Raw genomic sequence first — 19,777 nt, 5'->3', positions numbered from 1 at the left:
AAGTGATAAAAAGTAGTCTGCTGCTCCACAGCCAGAGCTACTGATGCGGGCAAATGCTAAGTGTCATTCATCACCTCACGGTATTGGAGTCTTCACAGAGAATCCTAAAGAGGAGAACATGAGTTTTGATTAAGGTTTTCTATCCCATCAGCTGTTACTATGCCCTTTCACATGAAACGAGGACATAGTATTTAGTGTGTACTTTGCAATATTTTTTTAGCTTGAAAATTGGTTTAGATAAAGTATCTGCAGCCACTAGAAGGTTTATTTATATTTGTTAGAAAAGGTAGTTTAAAGAGTCTACCTTTCAGGTTGCAAGGTCGACCTAAGCATGGCTAACACTTCATCTTTTTAAACTCTTTTTGTATTATCTTTTAAAATATTTCAAGGTAAAAAATAGTTAAATAATGAGGAAGAGCATCAAACATAGAATTTTCCACAAAATATATTATTCCCAAAATAACTGTGTACTAAGGAAAAGCTATTTTGATTTCAAAACCATATATTTGAAAGTTAGAAAATGCTGGATCTCAGGTTACTTATGCAATCTGGCTTTCCTTCCTTGAGTGTGTTACAGTCTTTAATTACAGGACCAGTTTCCATATTGATGGAACCCCATCCTCACCTGGTCGGCACGGGAAGTTGGAAGTTAAACTGGAGGAATGACAATTTAGACTGAAAATTTGAAGAAGCGTTGCAATAACAATGATGGTTTAAGACAAGAAAGTCTTTGCTAGAGAGGATTCTTCCTTTATGAACTGTTAGACAAATGTCTGTGGGGCAGAAGAGGCACCTCAGCAGCCTGGGGAGGGATCCCTTAAGCTTCTTTCCAGCCCTGACCTGTGTGGTTCCAGGTTTATGTGACCAGCAAGACTGAAAGGTGGGGATGAAGCAGATTTTGATAGTGAAATATTTGCTCAGGCATCCCTGCAGGGCACGTATTCATGCACTCACAACAGGTTGGAAACATGACATGAATACCTGGTGACTAACTGTAGCGTGGGACTGAGTATGTGATAGCACCTGCACGGGCATCCATACAGAGTATAAAGGAGATGAGAATGTTGGTATGGAGTGAGGGAGAGGGATGAAGAAAGAATGAGAGAGGGACTCATGATTAGAGGAATAGGTGTAGCTATGAAAATACAGATTTACACCTGCTTTTGCCCCAGAACCCTTGGATAACGCTTGATAAGTTATTTAGGTAATTGCCTCATAAACAGTCACTAATTGTATGTCACTGGCATTCTGCATATTTGACTGGAGTCTCGAGTCTGATTTATGCAAGTGCTGAGCACACAGTGCTGCAAATTAGATCACTAGAAGTGGAGTTTTGAATACAAGCACTTGGAAAATCAGGCAATAGTTACTGTAATTGGGCATCCAAAGTGACTGATATTCTTTTAACCTCTGTCGGTGTGTCTCAGGTCCCCCACCACTGCTGAAGTGGTGATTATAAGATGCCAGAACTCACAGGGTGTGGTGAAGATAAATTTATTGATGTTCATAAAGCAGTTAGGAGCATCATGAAAATGCTGATATTAGTCATCCTCTCTTCAGAGCAGGATTTGAATAGAGTTTAGGGAAGGGGTTTGGGGCCACAAAATGAGGTGAGAATAAAATACTGACTGCACGATAACTAATGATAACACAGTACTGAGTATATGACAACATGCTGCACAGTTGAGGATCCATCTGTGCTGTGAAGGACAACTTTGAGAAAATAGCATAAAATCATACAATTACATACTGTTCCATTATGCAGAGGCACCATCATTCTTTTATTTCTTGACTTTGTAATTCTTGTCTGTATTGCCTTGCCAGCAATCTTCCGATATAGATTTCTGAGTGAATTTCCTTTTATATGCAGTTTGATAAAACATGAAAAGCTCAATGAGAGCTATAATCTGTATGTTCATTGCACGGTCATCTGTCACTTTGATGCACTGATGGCCGTATCAGTCTGTGAACAGTGAGTGAATCATGATTTGGATCAGGGAGAGGTTATGTGCCTGGCTGGAGGGGCAGGTAGCAGACATTAGAAAGGATCCTGTGTGCTACCCCTATACTCAGGTTATTTTCAGGGCAGAGATATCTGCACCATCTAGTCAGAACTGGGCAGAACAACATCCTTGTGGAAGAACAAGGGGTAGGCTTTAGATATGAGCCCTCACCGAACCTTCTGAGTGTGTGCAGATAACAGCTTTTCAGAAGCTTTTAACTGGGCCAAATGTAGGTGGATTTTTGTGAAGGAGGGAAAAAGACTGCTCCTAAGAGGAAAACACTGCTTTCTTTGCCCTGGGAAATGTCAAGTGCCTGTCTCAGATCATGAGAAAGCTAGGGAATTAAAACAAACAAACAAAAAAATCCAAGTTAATTAAAAATTGCTAAACAACTAAATATCCCTGATTTTAGTAAACCAACATGGAAAATACTAATCTCTTATTGTGATTGTAAGGAATAATGTCACATAGACTCCTACCTTTCAAATATTAACATCAGATGTTACTATCACTTGAATGCATACAGAGAATTGCAGCTTTCCATTTAGAAGAGATTACAACTCTCTGATTTCTTACACCAGATCTTGTTTCATAACAGCATGGAGTAAAGTATTTTGATGCTTTTCAGGATTAGGTTTGCTTCAATGTAATCATGCACAAAATATCCACTTTAATTCTTTCTTTAAATAAAAAGGCAGGTTTTTTACCCTTCATGCACACCAGAGCAGGTCTTTGCTGCTTCTCATTCAGTAATCAGGTCCCTTCTTGTTGTTCAGTATTGAAATATGGTATTACAGCAGTAGGTAATTTAGACAAGATCTGCACTGTGCAAACACGCTTCTGGGTGCATTCTGCCTCCGAATAACTTACTCTTGGAGAAATCTCTACTGTCAGAGAAATTGAGCCCCGTAACCTGCATCATGAGAGGGGAACATGTTTCCCCATCCAGTTGCGATGACAGAGTTTTACAGCCCGCACTGGGATGGTGGGTGTGCAGACTGGCTGGCCAGTAGCTCTGGTCCTGCTGATTGCAGTCTCTGAGACGATGTTGGACAGTGGAGCTGGGAACCAGTGTTTGTAACTGGGGTTTGAACAAGTGATGTGAAGTGCATGAGAACAGGGCCTGTCTGTGAGCGATGTGGTGGCAGACCCTGGTAAAATGTATCATCAGGAGGCCATGTTTAGCTGTTTATTAGATAGAGTTCATATATCAATTTGCTGTGGTATTTCCACGCTGACTGGTACAAGGTCACAGTTCAGCGTAGATTACAAGGAAAGCCTGGTAAAATATTTGTACCCTGATGTTTTCATGCATTCTAGGAATTGGTATTTAGCTTGTTTCTGATACCCAGTACTTCAAGTTAAACAGATGTTCTGCGAGACCCATAAAAATTGCAAACAAAGTGTCCATATTTTGTAAATGTTCGTGTATTTCTTTTTTCCAGCAAGAGATGTTGCTAGAGTTCAGATCACTTTCAAATCACTTTCACTGCTCAGAGTGGCTGCTCAGAAGTGGTGAGAATGTATTTCATCTTACAAATAGCTAGTCGTAAATCATGGCTTTATTTGGGCCTTGACAAGAAGTAACTCACTGTTTTATCTCTCCAGCAGTACTAGAAGGGAGTATATATTACACAAGGAGGCTTTTGAGAGGAAATTTGCCACTAGTTCGTGTAAATAGTGAATTATTTTTCCTTCCACATGGGCTCTAAACCTTAGGTAGCAAATCTCAATCATCCACAGAAACCTCTGCTTCAAGGATTGTTTCTTATTTTTTTTTTTAGTATGAATAATTCAAATACACTTTAAAACATATGGTTTGAAGTCAGCAATATGCTGTCTTTATTATGCTGCATTTTTCTCCTCTCTGTCCAGGAACCCAGCGGTAACCACACTCCTCCTCAGTTGTCTCCATCACTTAGCCAAAGCACTTTCACTACTGGTGGCTCCCTGGACGTTCCCCACATTATCATGCAGGGCGATGCAAGGAGAAGAAGAAATGAAAACTATTTTGATGATATTCCCCGGTCGAAGCTGGAGAGGCAGATGGCACAGGTAGGATTAAAACGATGCCGTGAAAAGCCCGCACCTTGCTGCCGTTGGTTACAGAACTAAACCTAACCATAGCCGTGGGTCATATGTGAAGGCTGAATAGTAAATTACAAATATTGACAGTTTTTTCCAAGCTGTCTGTTTCAGTTCTCTACCTTTTAAATAATGTAAGTTGGTGTACAGTTTCTCCTGGGAGGTAGAGTTTTAGGGGTGTTTAGGTGCCTGGAGGCTGAGATGAAGGTGCCTCCCGCACAGCAGAGCATGCAGACTCCCACTGGCAATGACTCTACCTCCTGCTTCTGTAATAAGGTGCAGATTCCTCAATTTCTAAGCAACCTACATAAAAATAAGCTGACATCAGTTCACTACCAGAAACTCAGAGGACTTGGAGGGGTGGGGGTGATTGCTGCATTTATTAATGGAGAGGGTCAGCATTCTGATAAAGCTTGTGATCTGGGCATGTATCTTCAGTGCTAAAAAAAGAAAATCAACTGTGCAACAACTCATTTGGGCATTGCAACAGCACTAGACTCGACTGGATGTTAAATCAAACTGCTCATGAAAGAAAACCTAAGGTAGTCTCCATCTCTAAATTTCTTCATCCAACCACAATATGGGTACTGATAATTTTAAATCAAGCATACATTGACCAGAGTGATGCCTTATACTGTTCTAAAGGGCAGTAAAGTTAAGCTTGGACGGCCTGTTGGCAAAAATGCCTTAGGATGAACTCAGCTGTTGTTTGGTGGTATGTATGGCAAAAGACAGCCAGGTCTTAAGTCGTGCAGTGCTTTGCAGCATATGATGAAAATGGGGCTTTGATTTGCCATCAGAAGCCAATGGGCAGCCAGTGCAGTTCCTGGAGCGACTCTCTCCACCAAGGAGCAGGTTGCTGCACGCTGCCGTGCGAGAGGCTTCCCAGTGGTTCCCAGCCACAGCCCAAAATAGAGCCTCTGTCCAAAATCCAACCTTGAAATGGAAACAGCTATGCAAATAACAGTTATGGTTGACATAATGCATAAAAGACCACAGTCTCTCGGCTAATTGCATGAACAAGAAGAAGTAATTAAATAACCAAGCAAAATACAGAAACAAATTATTACCTGGGAACACAGAAACAAATTGAATTCCATTTGTTCAGAGGACATTGCTAGGGAAGTGAAATTGCATTTGGCTGGGTGGGGCTGTTTCCTTGCTCTTTTTTAATCTCCCAGTTTTCTGTTGTATAATCTTATTGTACAGAATTAAAGGGAAAGTTGCCTAGTGAATGAGCTTGTTCCCAAACCAAAGTCTGCTGGGCTTTTGTGGCAAGAACAAGGTTGAGCTGAAGTCCAGCAAGGAAAAGCCCAGTTCCTAATGTGAAAGTATTTCTTTGAAGGTATCTGAGCATGAAATGCCCTCTTGTTCATTGCTGAGTAGACTGGTTCATCTAGTTAGTTCATTTTATCACTTGGTTCACAAATCCCTGTTCTCACTTCCTCTCTTAGTCACTAGCACTGGGGAAGGGAAGAAAAACATAACAAAACAAAACATAAACATGCAATGACTTTTTCCTGTCCCCTTTTCACTCTTTTCCTGTTTGAAGTCCTCATATTCTCAAGACACTCATATATGGCACCTGGAGATTTTCTTTAGGCTGCTAAAAATGGCTTTTCCAGGAGGCCCGTGATATGTTGCATATCCAAAGAGAAAACTGAGCAGTTAGTGCTTACACCACTCCAAACCATTTTAAAACCAATTAAATGCTGGGATTTTTTTTTGGTGGGGGAGAGTGTGTAGCCACTGAATGAATGACTTCAGTGTCTTCCTTCTAACTTTCACCATGGAATATAGCAGTCAGCCTTTTAAGATTCCAAAGGGGAAAATGGATTCAGATGAAATCCATAAAACAGTGTTTTGTGTTAGTCTCTGAGCTCCAGCCAGTTTGGAGTCTTCCTCTGCTCTGCCCTCAAGTTCTGCACTCCCAATGTGTGTAAAAGTCCCTTTGACTTTAATGGGAAAGTCAATGACTCCCTCTGGTGATCATTCTCGCTAAATTGGACTCACCCCATTAAGGGACTTATAAGGGATTTCTTCAACCATGCTAGCCCAAAAATAGATTTTTAAATTTATTTTTATGCAATATGTACTTTGGTAAAATGAATGATATTTCCTTCTATTTTTTTCCTCAAAGCCGCCTTTGAAATTAAAGGTAAAATAATTGTTTCTGGAAAATACAGGAGATTCAACTGATTTTTAACATGAGCCTTCAGCTCCATGTTTTTTTAATTAGCAACTTCCTCCTTGCAGTTTGCAGGTTCCTTTGGCTATGTCAGATCAACAACAGGTTCTGAGCTGATACGGGTCCTGCTTTCCAACTAGAATACTTCTCACAAGCAGAATAATCTAGAGTGATTATTGGAATTGCTTTGAGGATGTTCTTTGATTTAACCCTTTCTTTGCTAGGCTGTTGCATGCTGCTGTATGAATCTGCATGTTTACTGGATGCCATAGTAGACAGATGTGCATAAAGATGCTGTGATTTTTTTGAACAGGCTTTAGGTGTGTCCTTCACAAGTATTTTTATGGCCTTGAAGAGAGAGGCCGACATGGTATTGAGAGATTATTCATGGTATTGCTTTCATGAACGTGATTTTATTTCAGAAATGTCAGAATAAGGCTATTTTTAGCCTCAGTTTAAAATCTGAAGATATTTTGAGAAAAAGGTGAGATGTGATGTTTCCACCTTTACTATGGCCTGTGTTTTTGCTAAAGTTCTACATGGGAGTCATCAAGCACGTTGATCTTCACAACAGGTATCAACCAGTGCTTGTTAAAACAATGAGCACATTGGTTTAAATCTGTTTTCCTTTGATCTCCTAGATGGGTTTAAATAATTCTCTAAACCGTAATCAAATCTACTTTTAAGTAATACACCAGTTTGTTTCCTGGAGGAAGAGCTGTTTCAGATTTACTTAATGTGGGTGGTTTTGTCTCAAAGCCAGCATGTACCATTCACAATTCCCTAGCAGACTGTTTGTGACCCAAGAGGGGAAAATCCTAATATAAACGATGAGTCTAACCAGTGTAGGTTCCCCACTGGAATAGGTTTGGTCATCCAGCTCTCTATTTGGTCATCCACCTTTGAAAGTCTTTGACGTCTGGTTGGATAAATCACAACTACCAAAAAGGTAATAGAGAAGAGATAGTGAGATGGTTTGTTTTCCAAAAAAAAGGGGAAAAAAATCCAGAAAGGATTAAGTAGTCTGAGTCATCTGTGACTGTGGATGTTGAATTCTGAGCCTGCAAACTGTAGATTAATATGATCAAATTAATGTAGTTCAAAATAGCTTAGATTGCTCTTAAGATTGCCTAAACCTTTAAAATAGAACTGAAGTCACACAGGCAAAGCCTAAGGACTTTGGAACCGAGATCAATAGGAGGAGTCGCACTGAAGGGATCGGGCTCTTTGTTCACCACTGAAATCATGGTGAAGGGGGAAGAAAATACATGCGTTTGTGGGGAAGTGCATTGAAAGTTTAAAGAAAGCATAGATAAGTTCATTAAAACACACCAATTAAAAATGTCAGGTCTTTAGGATTCATAATTCTTTAGGTACTTGATGCAAGCATATCCCAGACTGCCAGTCCTGAGGCTGTTGCTGTTTATTGCTCCAGCTGGTAACATATGGTGCTTTTAGCCACTGTGGTCCATAAAGCCTCTCGCCATGGTGGTCAGAGCTGGGAGCAGGGGCCAGGAGCGTCGTCCTACAGCCAGCGGGCAGGGAGGTGTGGGGAGGACCTCTGCCCACCCAGCTCCTTGCAGAAGCCGAGCGGGGGGGATGCAGGAGGGTCAGGCATCACTCCACAGGGCTAAACCTGCCATGCACCCTGAGATGGGAGAGCTCTGTCATTTTGGGAGGTGGTGGACGGGTGCCTCTTTAAGGCTCTTGGGAATGCTCTGGGCTATCTCTGCCTTCGGGAGAAAAAACAGATAATGAGTCAGATCAGGCTTTCTGGTCAGATGAACCGAGTTGTGGCCCGTATGGGTGACACCCCAGTGGGCTGTAATGGGAGGATATCTTAAACGGGTGATCTCGGACAGCTGGAAAAATTATTCACAAAGGCTCACAGCAGAAATTATTTCCCAGAGATGCTGAACTCAGACTTGATTTTGAAAACTTTTCTGGGTTCTTTGGTCCCATGGGCTGAGGGCTCTTACTATTTCATTTGTGTTTTTTCCCTAAAATACAGGGTAACTTAAATATAAGGTCATTTTAATGAATGGGCACTAAATTTGAATAAAACTGCTCCAGCTGTTGGAATGCTGCCTTGTAACATTATTTTGTGAGATATAATAATTCATTGCAGGATTAGGATTTATATGCAGGAGACAGTCATTTAAATGGAGTTAGTACCAGAGATCCTTTATATAGAAGAAAAAGGTAATGAAAACAAGAATTAGTGAAGGCAAGTTTGTAGGAAAATTGTGAAATAATTTCTCTGCTCCCTGAAACAATAACTTCAACTCAATAATATCTTCCAAATCCTTCACAGATAGCAATGTGTTGATATTTCCAGTGCACTGTGGGGCTATGTGGTTTAAAATTATGTTTTTCATTTTACAGCTTAAGAAAATGGAGGTACAGGGGTATTGCAGGTTGGGTCAGATGACATGGAAAGTTTGAAGTAGCCAAAAATTGAACTCTTGTCTTATAGGACCCACTTCTAGTATTTAAACTTTTAACCATAGTGTGACATTTTTTTTTATTTTCTTGTTTCCTCTTTGTTTTCCTGTCTCCTTCTCTGCTTTGGAAGGATTTAAAGATTACAGTGAATGAAGGGAAATATGCCCAGGAGAATGTTGCTGCATAAAATGAGATTATCTAAGAAGCAATGAAGAATGGTTTTTATGAATGGTTGAAATTACCAGTGAAATAGCAGAATTCTTTACTAGTGGATTTAAGAACCATTAAAAAAGCCACAGTTGTCTAGATCAGTTAATTCTGTTGTTATTGCTAAGGTTTCTTGCTTCCATTTTTTTAGTAAGTATAAAATAGTGTATGTTGTGAGAATGATCAGCCAACCATTTTAAAGACAAGTGTGTAAAATCCAAACAAAATGCTATAGGGTTCATATTTTTAGGTGCATTTTATTTTTAATATGGAAACATGCTGAGCTATGAAGACCTTCAATTTAACATCAAAAGAAAAATGCTTCACTGAATCAATTTTTATGCACTGTATAGGTGTTAACTGACAGTTATTTTTTTAATTCAGATAGATATTAGTGCTGCATCTTGAACTGTAAATTTCAGCAAACTTTCATCTGTAAATCCTTCCGGTGTTGTGTATTTAGTGGACAAGTAAACTGGTATAGACAGTATGAAAAATCTAAGTAATTTCTGTCTGAATAAAAAGATACAATTTTTTCAAGACCGTGACAGAAGCTAGCATTTTGGAAATAAAGCCCTGGGATGTCGATCATACCTACATGCTGCTTCAGCATATGGAATTAATGAAGCCCCTTCTATATTTGGTATTAATGATCCAAACTAATGCCATAAATACTACACCAAGAAGAGGACGGATGTTCTTTCAAGATGGGGACAGATGTTCTTTCTTAATTTAATGTTTTTCACACTCAGTCTGGTGAGCTGGAAACTCTACATTGGAAAGATTATATGAAGAATAGAACTGTATGAAAAATGGAGAAGATGAGGTAGTTTCTGTTGTCAAATTCACTCCATTCTAATTGGAAGTCTTACTGTTCCAGAGTCCAGGTGAATTTTAATATCTAACATTTACATTTTAGAGCTGCTGGAAAAAAAATTAGTTTGGGGTGCTCTTCTGAAAGACCCTCAACTTTTGAGGGGGTGTGGGGAGGGAGCTAAAATGCAGATAGCTGTGCCTGATGTTCAGGGACCAAAGTCTTATAATCTTTATTGGTGACTTTTGCCCAGAAGTTTTTAACCTCTATGCAAGGCTGAAAGGCTGGGGAGGCACTTGTAGCTGGCAGCACTGGCAGAAGAGTCATCAAGCAGAAGAGGCTTGACTGCTCACCAGGGTGGTGGGGCCAGAGCTGGAGCTGTAAAGCTGCACCTCCAGGAACTGGACAGGGCAGCCGCAGCCTTAGCAAACTGCAGGGAAGAGGAACCTCAGCTGGAAAGAACCTCAGTTCCCAGCAGGGAACCCAAATCCTGGGTTGCTGGATTGAAATCAAATGAAAACTGACTGCCTGTCAATCAGAGAAGATGGCCATCGCATGAAGGAGGGTGTCAGCTGGGTGAGAGAGAAGCACAGCTGGGTTGATAGTCTTTTCTTATCAGAGAAAAATGTAAAACTATGGCTCTGCATGGGGCAGGAGATGGAGGTGCACAGGACCTGGGGCAGGAGTGCTTTTCCTTCTTGCTCTGCTGCCGGTGAAGGGGACAACCTTTGCAAGATCACTGTGGCCCTGATCCAGATGTCACCCTTCCTGGAGTGTGCTGGCCATGGCACACACCTTCTTGTGAAACCTCGCTGGGTGCGCTGAGCTGGAGCCTGGTGTCACCCACTGCCTGCCTGCAAGAAGGACATTCCAAGATGGCTGATGATCTTCCGGAAATCTTATTGTAAAGTGTTTTCAGGAGAAGCAAAAGAAATACACCAATGCAATACACATATACTTATTCTAATAGGTGTTATTTCTAGTTCCCACCTCTCTAGAAGAAATACTAATTTCAAGTTTCACTGTCCATCTCTGAAGGTCTGTTTTTTAAAGGAGGATCTGTGATTATTCCTGCCAGTAAGACCAGCTCTCCCCAGAGCTTTGGGGACATTCAGGAAAGTAACTTCTGTTGGGACAGCACAACTGCTCTCCCACAGTCCTAGAATGTTTGGAGTGACAATTACAAAAGGGGCCAGACAGCTCCATTCATCTGATTTTCATTTGTTTCTTTCAGCTGTTGTACCTTTAAGGATTGTGAGCCATGCCAAGAGCGATTTTTCTGGGATTTGATCCAAAATTCTCCTCATTTCTGGAGCGAAACTGAATTATAGTTAGTGAGTTACTGCTAGATAGTGTGCTTCAGAGGGAGAGGAGTTTGCTGCTGTTAGTCTCCTTCCTTTTGTGCCTTGTTGGGGCTGCAGTGCCAAGAGATGGGAGCGATTTCCCAGGGCTCAGCCCTGCAGTGAGACACAGAGGAAGAGGCAGTGGAGGAATAAGCTGGGGAAAGATGGAGAAGGCAGCAGAAGATCAGGAGTCACCAACAAATTTCTTGGACCAGCTCAGAGCTGGTCAGGCCACTGGGGGTTTTGAATTACTCCCATATAGGAGTCAAAGACCAAAGGCTCCAGCTTCACTACTCGTGTTTACCACCTAGTATATGTCCAAAGTCTGTCAGCTAGAGTAACTCTTTCCTGTTTACCAGGAAACACACTTTAAAACCTACTTAATATTTTGCATCGGATGAGAAAACAATATGAATGACAGCATGCCAAAAGGGTGATGACAATAACGGCCTCTCCCAGCCACAGGTGGGTGAGCCTGTTAATTTAAAAACACAGAAAACTGTCTTCTAAATATCCAAGTGCTAGGAGAATTCAGAATAAAACAACTTCTCTTTTTTTGAGGGGAAAAAAAAGTCTGCGGAGGCATATTTTTTAAATAGATGCTCAACTCAGTGATCAGTCCTAGAGAAAGTTCTTATCAGAACTTTTTGGAACTGTCCTCCAGTGACCTAGAAGGAAATAACTTGCTATAGGGGAAGCAGTAATGGGATACGAGTAATCTCTAGAACAAGGTTCTGTGGAATCGCTATCTGTGTCTTGTTCCTCCCACCATACCTTTGTCTGGTTTGATGAGGACTGCACAGAAGATACCGTGTTAGGCTATGTTACATTTACCTATCCAGAGCCATGGCCTGGTGTTTTCTAGGCTTGTGTTTGTTGTTGTTACTCCTTCTTGGATTCCCTCAGCGTGCCTCCATCCTCCATGAAGTGCAGTGGCTAAAACTAGACAACACCTCATATGAGACCTCGCTGGTGGCTGCCCTGTGTAGCACAGAAGCTTCTTCCCGTGGTTTACAATATTTAGGAGAGGGAATTGAGCTAAGGGCTACCAGGATGGTGAGGGGCTGGAGCACTTGCCCTCTGAGGAGAGGCTGGGGGACCAGGATGTGCTGGAGAAGGGGCTGCTTTGCATACAAAAACTGAAAAGAGGAGAGGCACTGACTGGATGCCAAGAAAAGCTTCCTCTCCCTGAGGACAGGAAGGTAGGGAGACAGGTTGCTCACAGAGGCTGTCCAGTCTCTGTCCTTGGAGGTTTTCAAGACCTGACTGGATGAAGCCCTAAGCAACTTGGTCTCATCTCACAGCTACTCCTGCTGTGAACTGGGCTTGGAATGGAAACTTCCTGACCTACCTTCTAACCTGAATTATCCTGTGATTTATTTGCTTGTTCTTTTGCAAGACCACTGTATTTAATTTGAAGTATACTAAAGCTTCTAGATCCTTTTCTGTCCTCTTTCCACCTCCCTGTTAAATTGCTCTGATAATTTATTTGCTGTTTTGTTTGTGCATTTAATCTTGCATTCCCAAGCAATTCGCTTGTCTTACTGAACTTCATCTGACTGATTTCTGTACTTCATCAAATCTGTTTTCAATTCTTACCCTGTTCTAGAAAGTCCCTCACTTCTGAATTCTTCCTGAAGAGCCTGAGCACTCCTCCAAGCCAACACATGGAGCAGGTCCTTGCAGATTGCCTTGGCATGGTCCAGTCCAGTTTTGCTTAAATACTGATACTTATTATCTAAACATGCATTTCAACTTCTTGTGCAACTACTGCATTTTGATTCAGGTTAGTTGGCGTATGAGGCACATCATGTGTCACCATATCAGGAGTCACACAGTGTCCCACTTCCTGCAATGTTTCTTCTTGCTGCTGCTGATTAAATTGACCGGTTTTCCAAGAAAGGAAGGAAGTTTGATATGAGATAGTTAATACTGAACAATGTCATTATAAGCATCTTGAATTCTTCTTGGCGCTAGAAGCTCTGTCGGGTAACACATGGCAGGCAAGATCATGCTTTTTCTTTGTTATCATCAATAATGTATACAAATGGTGTGAATTTTGGGGTTGTCATATGCAGAGAGAGGAATTGGACTTGATCCTTGTGGGTCCCTTCCAACTCAGGACATTCTACGTTGCTATGATTCTACATAGCTATAGATATACACACATACATTCCCATATGCCTTTGTGTTTATTTCAGGTTACCAGGAGCAAAGTCAGAAGGTGTCATAGACCACAAGGGCCAGGGGATGGTTACTGGATTGTTGAACAATTTTTCTAGTAACTTGCTGTTCCCTGCAGTTAGGCTGGCTGTAACCTTCTGAATCTTCTTTTTCTCCCATCTTAAATATTTTTTAGCCCTTCTTTGGTCCTTTCAGTATCTTCTATGACTTTCTGAGGATAATTGCTCCTAGATTAGGTAAATCTTTGACATCTCTTGAAGTGCCATTAAGTTTGTGGAACTCTACTGAATACATCAGGACTGCCTTCCACCCTGCTTCTGTTCCCTCTGCGTATGCCGTCAGGTGTTCTTTTCCGTTGCTTTCCTCCTTTCTTCATAGAAAGTATGTAATTTTGTGATCAGTCTTACTAGTTTGTGATCACTTTCAGTACAGTCTTCAGGTTATCAATCAAGTCTTCCCTGTCTATAGGGATGAAGCCTAAAGCAGGTTGTCCTTAGGTAATTTTGTTTACCTTACGAAACACTAAGTTGTCTCCAACACAGCTCACAAACCTTGAAGACTAATATACTAATATGTCCTGTCCTGGAGTAGTTAGAAAGACTTAGAGCATGTGAGAATGTGCAAGCACATTGTAACATGGTTGGCTACAGACTTTACAACAAGTGTCTGAAATAACTATGCCCTATTATCTTCTATCACAGAGGAAGTTAGCAAGAACAACTAAATATTGTTTCTTATGTGAATGTGTGTTCTTAATCACAAGCAAGTTAAGTTAAATAAACAGAAGTGACAATGTCCTTAAACAATTATTTTAAAAGACAGTCCTAAAATGATCATCAGAGTTGTGTCCCATGGTGAATAGATGGGGAAATCTTTTATGCCTGGGGCACCTACAGCGATTACAAAACTAGTATAATGATAGCAGAGACTTGTTACGATGTAACTCTTATGCATTTATCTTTTGGGAAGAAAAGTTAAGCACATTTGATACTAATCAGGCAATATCTGATGCCGGTTTTTTTTCTCTCCTTTACCACATTACTTAGGAAATCTTCTTTGTCAAACTATCTTCTTCATAGAACCTCTGTGTCAGTGGTATAAAGTACCCAAATATATTTGTGTTTAGTATGGTGGAAGTGCATACACAGATATAATTCTTTTCCTTCTTTTTAAAGGGCATATGTTTTAGGAGCTGAAAATCATGAGTGCTTGAAGCCTAATCCAAATTATTCCTCATACTCCCTATTTTCTGGCCTCAGATACCCACTTAACCTTTTTCCTTTCCTTGGTTCCTTCCTCTTCAGCATAGGGATATGCAACTTTAAGTACTTCTCCTGGGGATTTCATAATTCGTTAAAAAAATTCGGCACTTTGAAGACATAAAATATGTATATTGTAAATGCTAAATATTTTTACAGTGATGCAAGGAAAAGGTTGGTTTCTGAATTTTAATTCATTACCTTCCATAAAATTAATGTTCCTTCTGTACTGCATTTCAGTACCTTAGTCATTCAAACATTAATGAGTGCAGAACTGGGTAATGAGTTTTGTACTGCTGCTCTTCTGACTGGGCATTCGTACAGTTATGGGAAGCTTTTGGCCTCTGATGGTCCCTTGATTTATTATTGACTTAATCAAGTCACCTGTACTTAAAAATGATTTAGCTTAAACCTATATCCTCCAGCCTTTTAATCCTGGAGGTAGGTTGGTGTGATGGGGACATTTCACTTAAATCATCCTTGGAGAAGAGACCTGGACCCGGAACTTGTCTCTCACAGCTGAGTGCTCCAAACATCTGCTTTTAGACACTCCTCTTTCTCCAAAGAGTTTAATAAGGGCTTCCTTTCATTTATAAAAGGGATTGAATCATAGAATGGTTTGGGATGGAAGGAACCTTAAAGATCATCTAGTTCCAACTGCCCTGCCATGGACAGGGACACCTTCCACTAAACCAGGTTGCTCGAAGCCCCATCCAGCCTGACCTTGAACACTTTCAGGAATGGGGCATCCACAGCTTCTCTGGGCAACCTGTTCCAGTGTCTCACCAGCCTCATGGTGAAAAATTTCTTACTTATAGCTAATATAAATCTATCATCTTTGAGTATAAAGCCATTAACCCTTGTCCTGTCACTACATGTCGTTGTAAAAAGTTTCTCTCCAGTTTTCTTCACCCTTTAGGTGCTGGAAATTGGCTGTAAGGTCTCCCCAGAGCCTTCTGTTCTCCAGGCTGAACAATCCCAACTCTCATCCTGACCTCATAGTTGAGGTGCTCCGGCCCCCTGATGTTCTTTGTGACATCCTCTGGACTCACTCCAGCAGGTCCATGTCCTCCTTATGCTGGGGACCCCAGAGCAGAGTAGAGGGGCAGAATCACTTCCCTCAACCTGCCAGTCATGCTTCCTTTGATGCTGCCCAGGTTACAGTTGGATTTCTGGGCTGCAAGCACACATTGCCAGGTCACGTTGAGCTTCTCATAAACTAACACCCCTTAGTCTGTCTCCTCACAGCTGCTTTCAATCCATTCTCTGCCCAGCCTGTCTTTCTGCTTGGGAACACCCCAACCCATATGCAGGACCTAGCACTTGGTCTTGTTGAACTTTATGAGGTTTGCACATGCCCACCTCTCAAGCCTGCCAAGGTTCCTCTGAATGATGGTATCTCTTCCCTCCAGTCTGTCTACCACACCACACAACTTGATGTCATCAGCAAACTTGCTTAGAGTGCACTCAGTCCCCCTGTCCATGTCGCCAACAAAGATGTTAAACAGCACCAGTCCCAAGGAACCAGTTGTCACTGGTCTCCACCTGGACATCAGGCTGTTGACTGCAAGTCTTTGGGTGCCACCATCCAGCCAGTTCCTTATCCACCAAGTGGTCCATCCATGGAATTGGTGTTTCTCCAATTTAGAGACACGGATGTCATGCAGGACAGTGTCAAATGCTTTGCAGAAGTCCAGGCAGATGATGTTAGTTGGTTTTCCCTTGTCCACCAACACTGTAACCCCATCATAGAAGGCCACCAAATTTGACAGGCACAGTTTGCCTTTAGTGAAGCTATGTTGGCTGTCACCAGTCACCTTATTTTTCATGTACCTTAGTGTAGTTTCCCGGAGGATCTGCTCCATGATCTTGCCAGGCACAGAGGTGAGACTGACTGGTCTGTAGTTTCCTGAGTCATCCTTTTTTCCCTTTTTAAAAATGAGTGTTATGTTCCCCCTTTTCTAGTCAGTGGGAACTTCACTGAACTGACATGACTTCTCAAATATGATCAGTAGTGGCTTAGCAACTTCATCCACCAGTTCCCTCGGGACCCACAGAAGCATCTCATCAGGTCCCATGGACTTCAGGTTCCTCAGATGGTCTCAAATCTGATCTTCTTCTACAGTGGGTCATTCTCCATTCTCCCAGTCTTGCATTTACCTTCTGTGATTTGAGCAGTGTGGCTAGAGCACTTACCAGTGAAGACTGAGGCAAAAAAAATAATTTAATACCTCAACCTTCTCCATATCCTGGGTAACCAGGTCTCCCGTTTCATTCTGGAGAGGACCCATTTTTTTCCCTAGTCTTCCTTTTATCGCTGGCTTTCATATTGAAGCTTTTCTTGTTGCCCTTGATGTCCCTGACCAGATTTAATTATATCAGGGCTTTAGCTTTCCTAACCTGTTCCCTGGCTGCTCAGACAATTTTTCTGTATTCCTCCCAGACTACCTGTCCTTGCTTCCACCCTCTGTGGAGAGCCTATCTTCTGCAGCTTTAATCTGTGAAAGAGGAAGGTGAAATACGTAGGTGTGAATTCCTCAGAGAAGGGCATCACGTTGAGAGCTTCTAACTCATAGGGTGAGGGTGTTAACCTGTGAGTTTAGGTTTGGGAAAAGATGGGCTGAGGGAGGAGCAAGGTGGGTACCATCAACACATGTAAGAAATTATTAAATCCCTGCCCTTTTTTAAAATTGCGCAACTCAAAGATTGCAGACACGCTGCAGTGTAGCATTAGCTGTTCCTGACTAGCATGAAAGCAGCTGATAGATGTATCTGGTGTATGTATACATTGAGGTGCTGCAACGTGGTGGGCCACCATCACAGCATCGCTGTATCACCGCAGCAGCTCTGCTTGCACTGCCTCTGCTGTGCTGGGACAGACACTGGCTCCCAGCTGATCCGGCCAAGGCACCACACCACTCCATAAAGGCGAGCCTTCAGGAGGGGCAGGATTTAAGGGTGCTCCTTTTTCTCCAGAGTATCAAGACAGTAAGAACTGGTTGTATGATATGACAGCATCATGACAATCTCACGCCAGCGCTGGGGAGAAATAAAATGTCTGCTGGCATATGGTATGGTGCTGCCTTACCTTACTTCTTTCAGGACCTCAGCGAGTGTCAGAATAGTGCTGCAGTATGTATTCTTGTTTACCAGATGATTGGGAATGCTATACCTGGCTTAGAAATGCTTTCTTTTTTCTCTTGAAAAGTGGAGGCACAGCCTCCTGCCATGAATTCCCATTCAGGAATCCTACCCCAAGGCAAACAAATTTAGGCATCACAGTGATGGGCATGGCAAGAGAGCATCCAGAAGGCAGTTTGCTTAAAATAGAGGGAAAAAAAATCATTAGTGCCAACTAATGCAATGTCCTAATAATGGCACAGCAGAAGTATCTGGAGTTGCTACTGAGAGTACATGTTTGTCACATGGAGAAGGACTGTTTTGTAGCAAGTTGCAGAGGATGAGGTAGAAGACTCTGAACTAAAATCCAAGTTTTTATTAGCTAGGGCTATCAAAATGTGCAGCCCTGCATATCATGAAGGAGAAGAAAATAACTTTGAAAACAAGATGGGGAAGAAGAAATGAACCAGATATGGGGAAGTTTAAGAATTACTGAAGCTGGGGGAAGGGATGCACACACATGCATTTCAGATCAAGAAGGAAATAAGGGACAATTAACAAAATTAGGCAGCCACCAGCCTGTCTGGCAGTGTTCAGTAGTCGGTCCAGAGGACGCCAGCCTGCCCTGACAGTAACTGGAAGTGATAACCTAGTCTGTCAGCAGCCAGGTTTCAGGCTACAAAAGGTAAGAGCAAAAGCCATATTTCTAAGAAGAATTGCACTTCCCTGGGTTGTTTTGAGCATCAGTGCTAAATTCCTGCTGCTGCTGACAAGAACGAGCAATGCACATTCTTGCTACTGTTAAATTACTGATCTATTAATTGCTACCTATTCTGGATGCTGCAGTTGCATTTTTCATGCGTATTTATTGCCTTTTGTTGCTGCCTGCTGAGGATACTGTGGGCAGATCCTACGTCGGATGCTTTGTTTTAGTTGCCTGGCTACTGTAAAATGTTATCTTAGCTTTTGCTGAGGTGTCACAGATGCTTTCTTGATGAGTGTCCAAACAAGAAAATATGTAAAAGATGCTGGTGAATGCTGTGCTTGCCTAGCTCTATTGCTTTTGCTAGAGATGCTACAGTATGCTTACTTTGCTTTGCTACTACAGACTGTCTGTACAGTAACGTAGAAGGTAGACTGAAACCTTTAATTTACACAGGGGGGTCATGGTCCATACCAAAGGTAATATCTCTGTCCGTGTGTGCAAAGGAACTGTTGTTGGAAGGAGATGGTGGGCAACTGCTTCACTTCATTGTAATGTGTTCTTTTATGGTAATCGTTACAAAAAACTTATTTTCCCTGTTGACTGTATTGCCAGATTTTTCTCTTCCTCTCTCACTGTGAAAGTCTCCAAAAGAGAGAGATTCAAATCTCATAACTTAATTGGGATGTTGACTTCCAACTTCTTCCCTGCCAAAAACTGAAAGTAACCAATATTTCTTCTGCTCTCTGCATTTACTGTTTATGCCTGCATAACTTTATCTCTTTACATCACCAGCACTTCTGACTAAATTGTTTACTTGTACTCACAGTTTGAAACCTCTCCTAAAGTCTCTGAATAAGCTATGTTTTCTTCCAGTCAATCCAAAAATATTTTGTCAGCAAATAAATAAAAAATTACTCTTAGCAGCTGTTTTAGTTCCTTCTTTAATGTTATTGCAAACCTTTTCTTAATTATTCTTGCCTTTTGGCAGTTGCGGTGTATTAATATTTACAAGATGAGATGTAGTTTTCTGTTTATATTAGCAGTCCTCTGTCTGTGAGATCTGGACCAACCAGAATGCAGGATATCCTTTCTCATCGATTCATCAGGTTCATAATGTAAGATACAGCAATAAATGGCTCTGTTGTCACTCTATGGATGTAAAGTCTGTTGCCGTGGTGTTATCTACGGATGTCACGTCGCTCAAATGACAGAAAAAAGTTCATAACTTGTCCAGCTCTCTTTTGGGATTATGTGTGCGCGCATTCGTCTATCGTGCCGTGTGGTTGGCATCTGTTGACTGTATGGTGTACATACAGGCTGTATGGTGTACATACAGGGCGTGGTGGGGTTGCCAGCAGCAGCCTCACTCGGTGGGAGCTTTGACTTCTGTTCCTGATGTTTTTCTGTTTGCTCACTTTTTCAA

At 41.7% G+C, this 19,777-nt stretch overlaps 1 protein-coding gene across 12 annotated transcripts in view; it reads left to right on the top strand.

The window, feature by feature from the left end:
- ANKS1B (ankyrin repeat and sterile alpha motif domain containing 1B) overlaps window positions 1-19,777 on the top strand; it is a 436,612-nt gene that overhangs the window by 382,163 nt on the left and 34,672 nt on the right. For 7 of the 12 annotated variants that reach the window (XM_071800380.1, XM_071800388.1, XM_065841641.2 and 4 more), the window contains 2 exons: window positions 3,879-4,058; window positions 19,395-19,469. In XM_071800380.1, coding sequence (XP_071656481.1) covers window positions 3,879-4,058; window positions 19,395-19,469 — 255 coding nt within the window. The remainder of the gene's footprint in view (window positions 1-3,878; window positions 4,059-19,394; window positions 19,470-19,777) is intronic. The other 5 variants (XM_071800412.1, XM_065841659.2, XM_065841667.2 and 2 more) reach the window with 2 other exon arrangements.

This window comes from Patagioenas fasciata, chromosome 1 (assembly GCF_037038585.1).
Source record: "Patagioenas fasciata isolate bPatFas1 chromosome 1, bPatFas1.hap1, whole genome shotgun sequence".
NCBI classification, from domain to species: Eukaryota; Metazoa; Chordata; class Aves; order Columbiformes; family Columbidae; genus Patagioenas; species Patagioenas fasciata.
The sequence above is the reverse complement of the archived record's forward strand: the minus strand, read 5'-3'. Positions and strand labels throughout refer to the sequence as shown.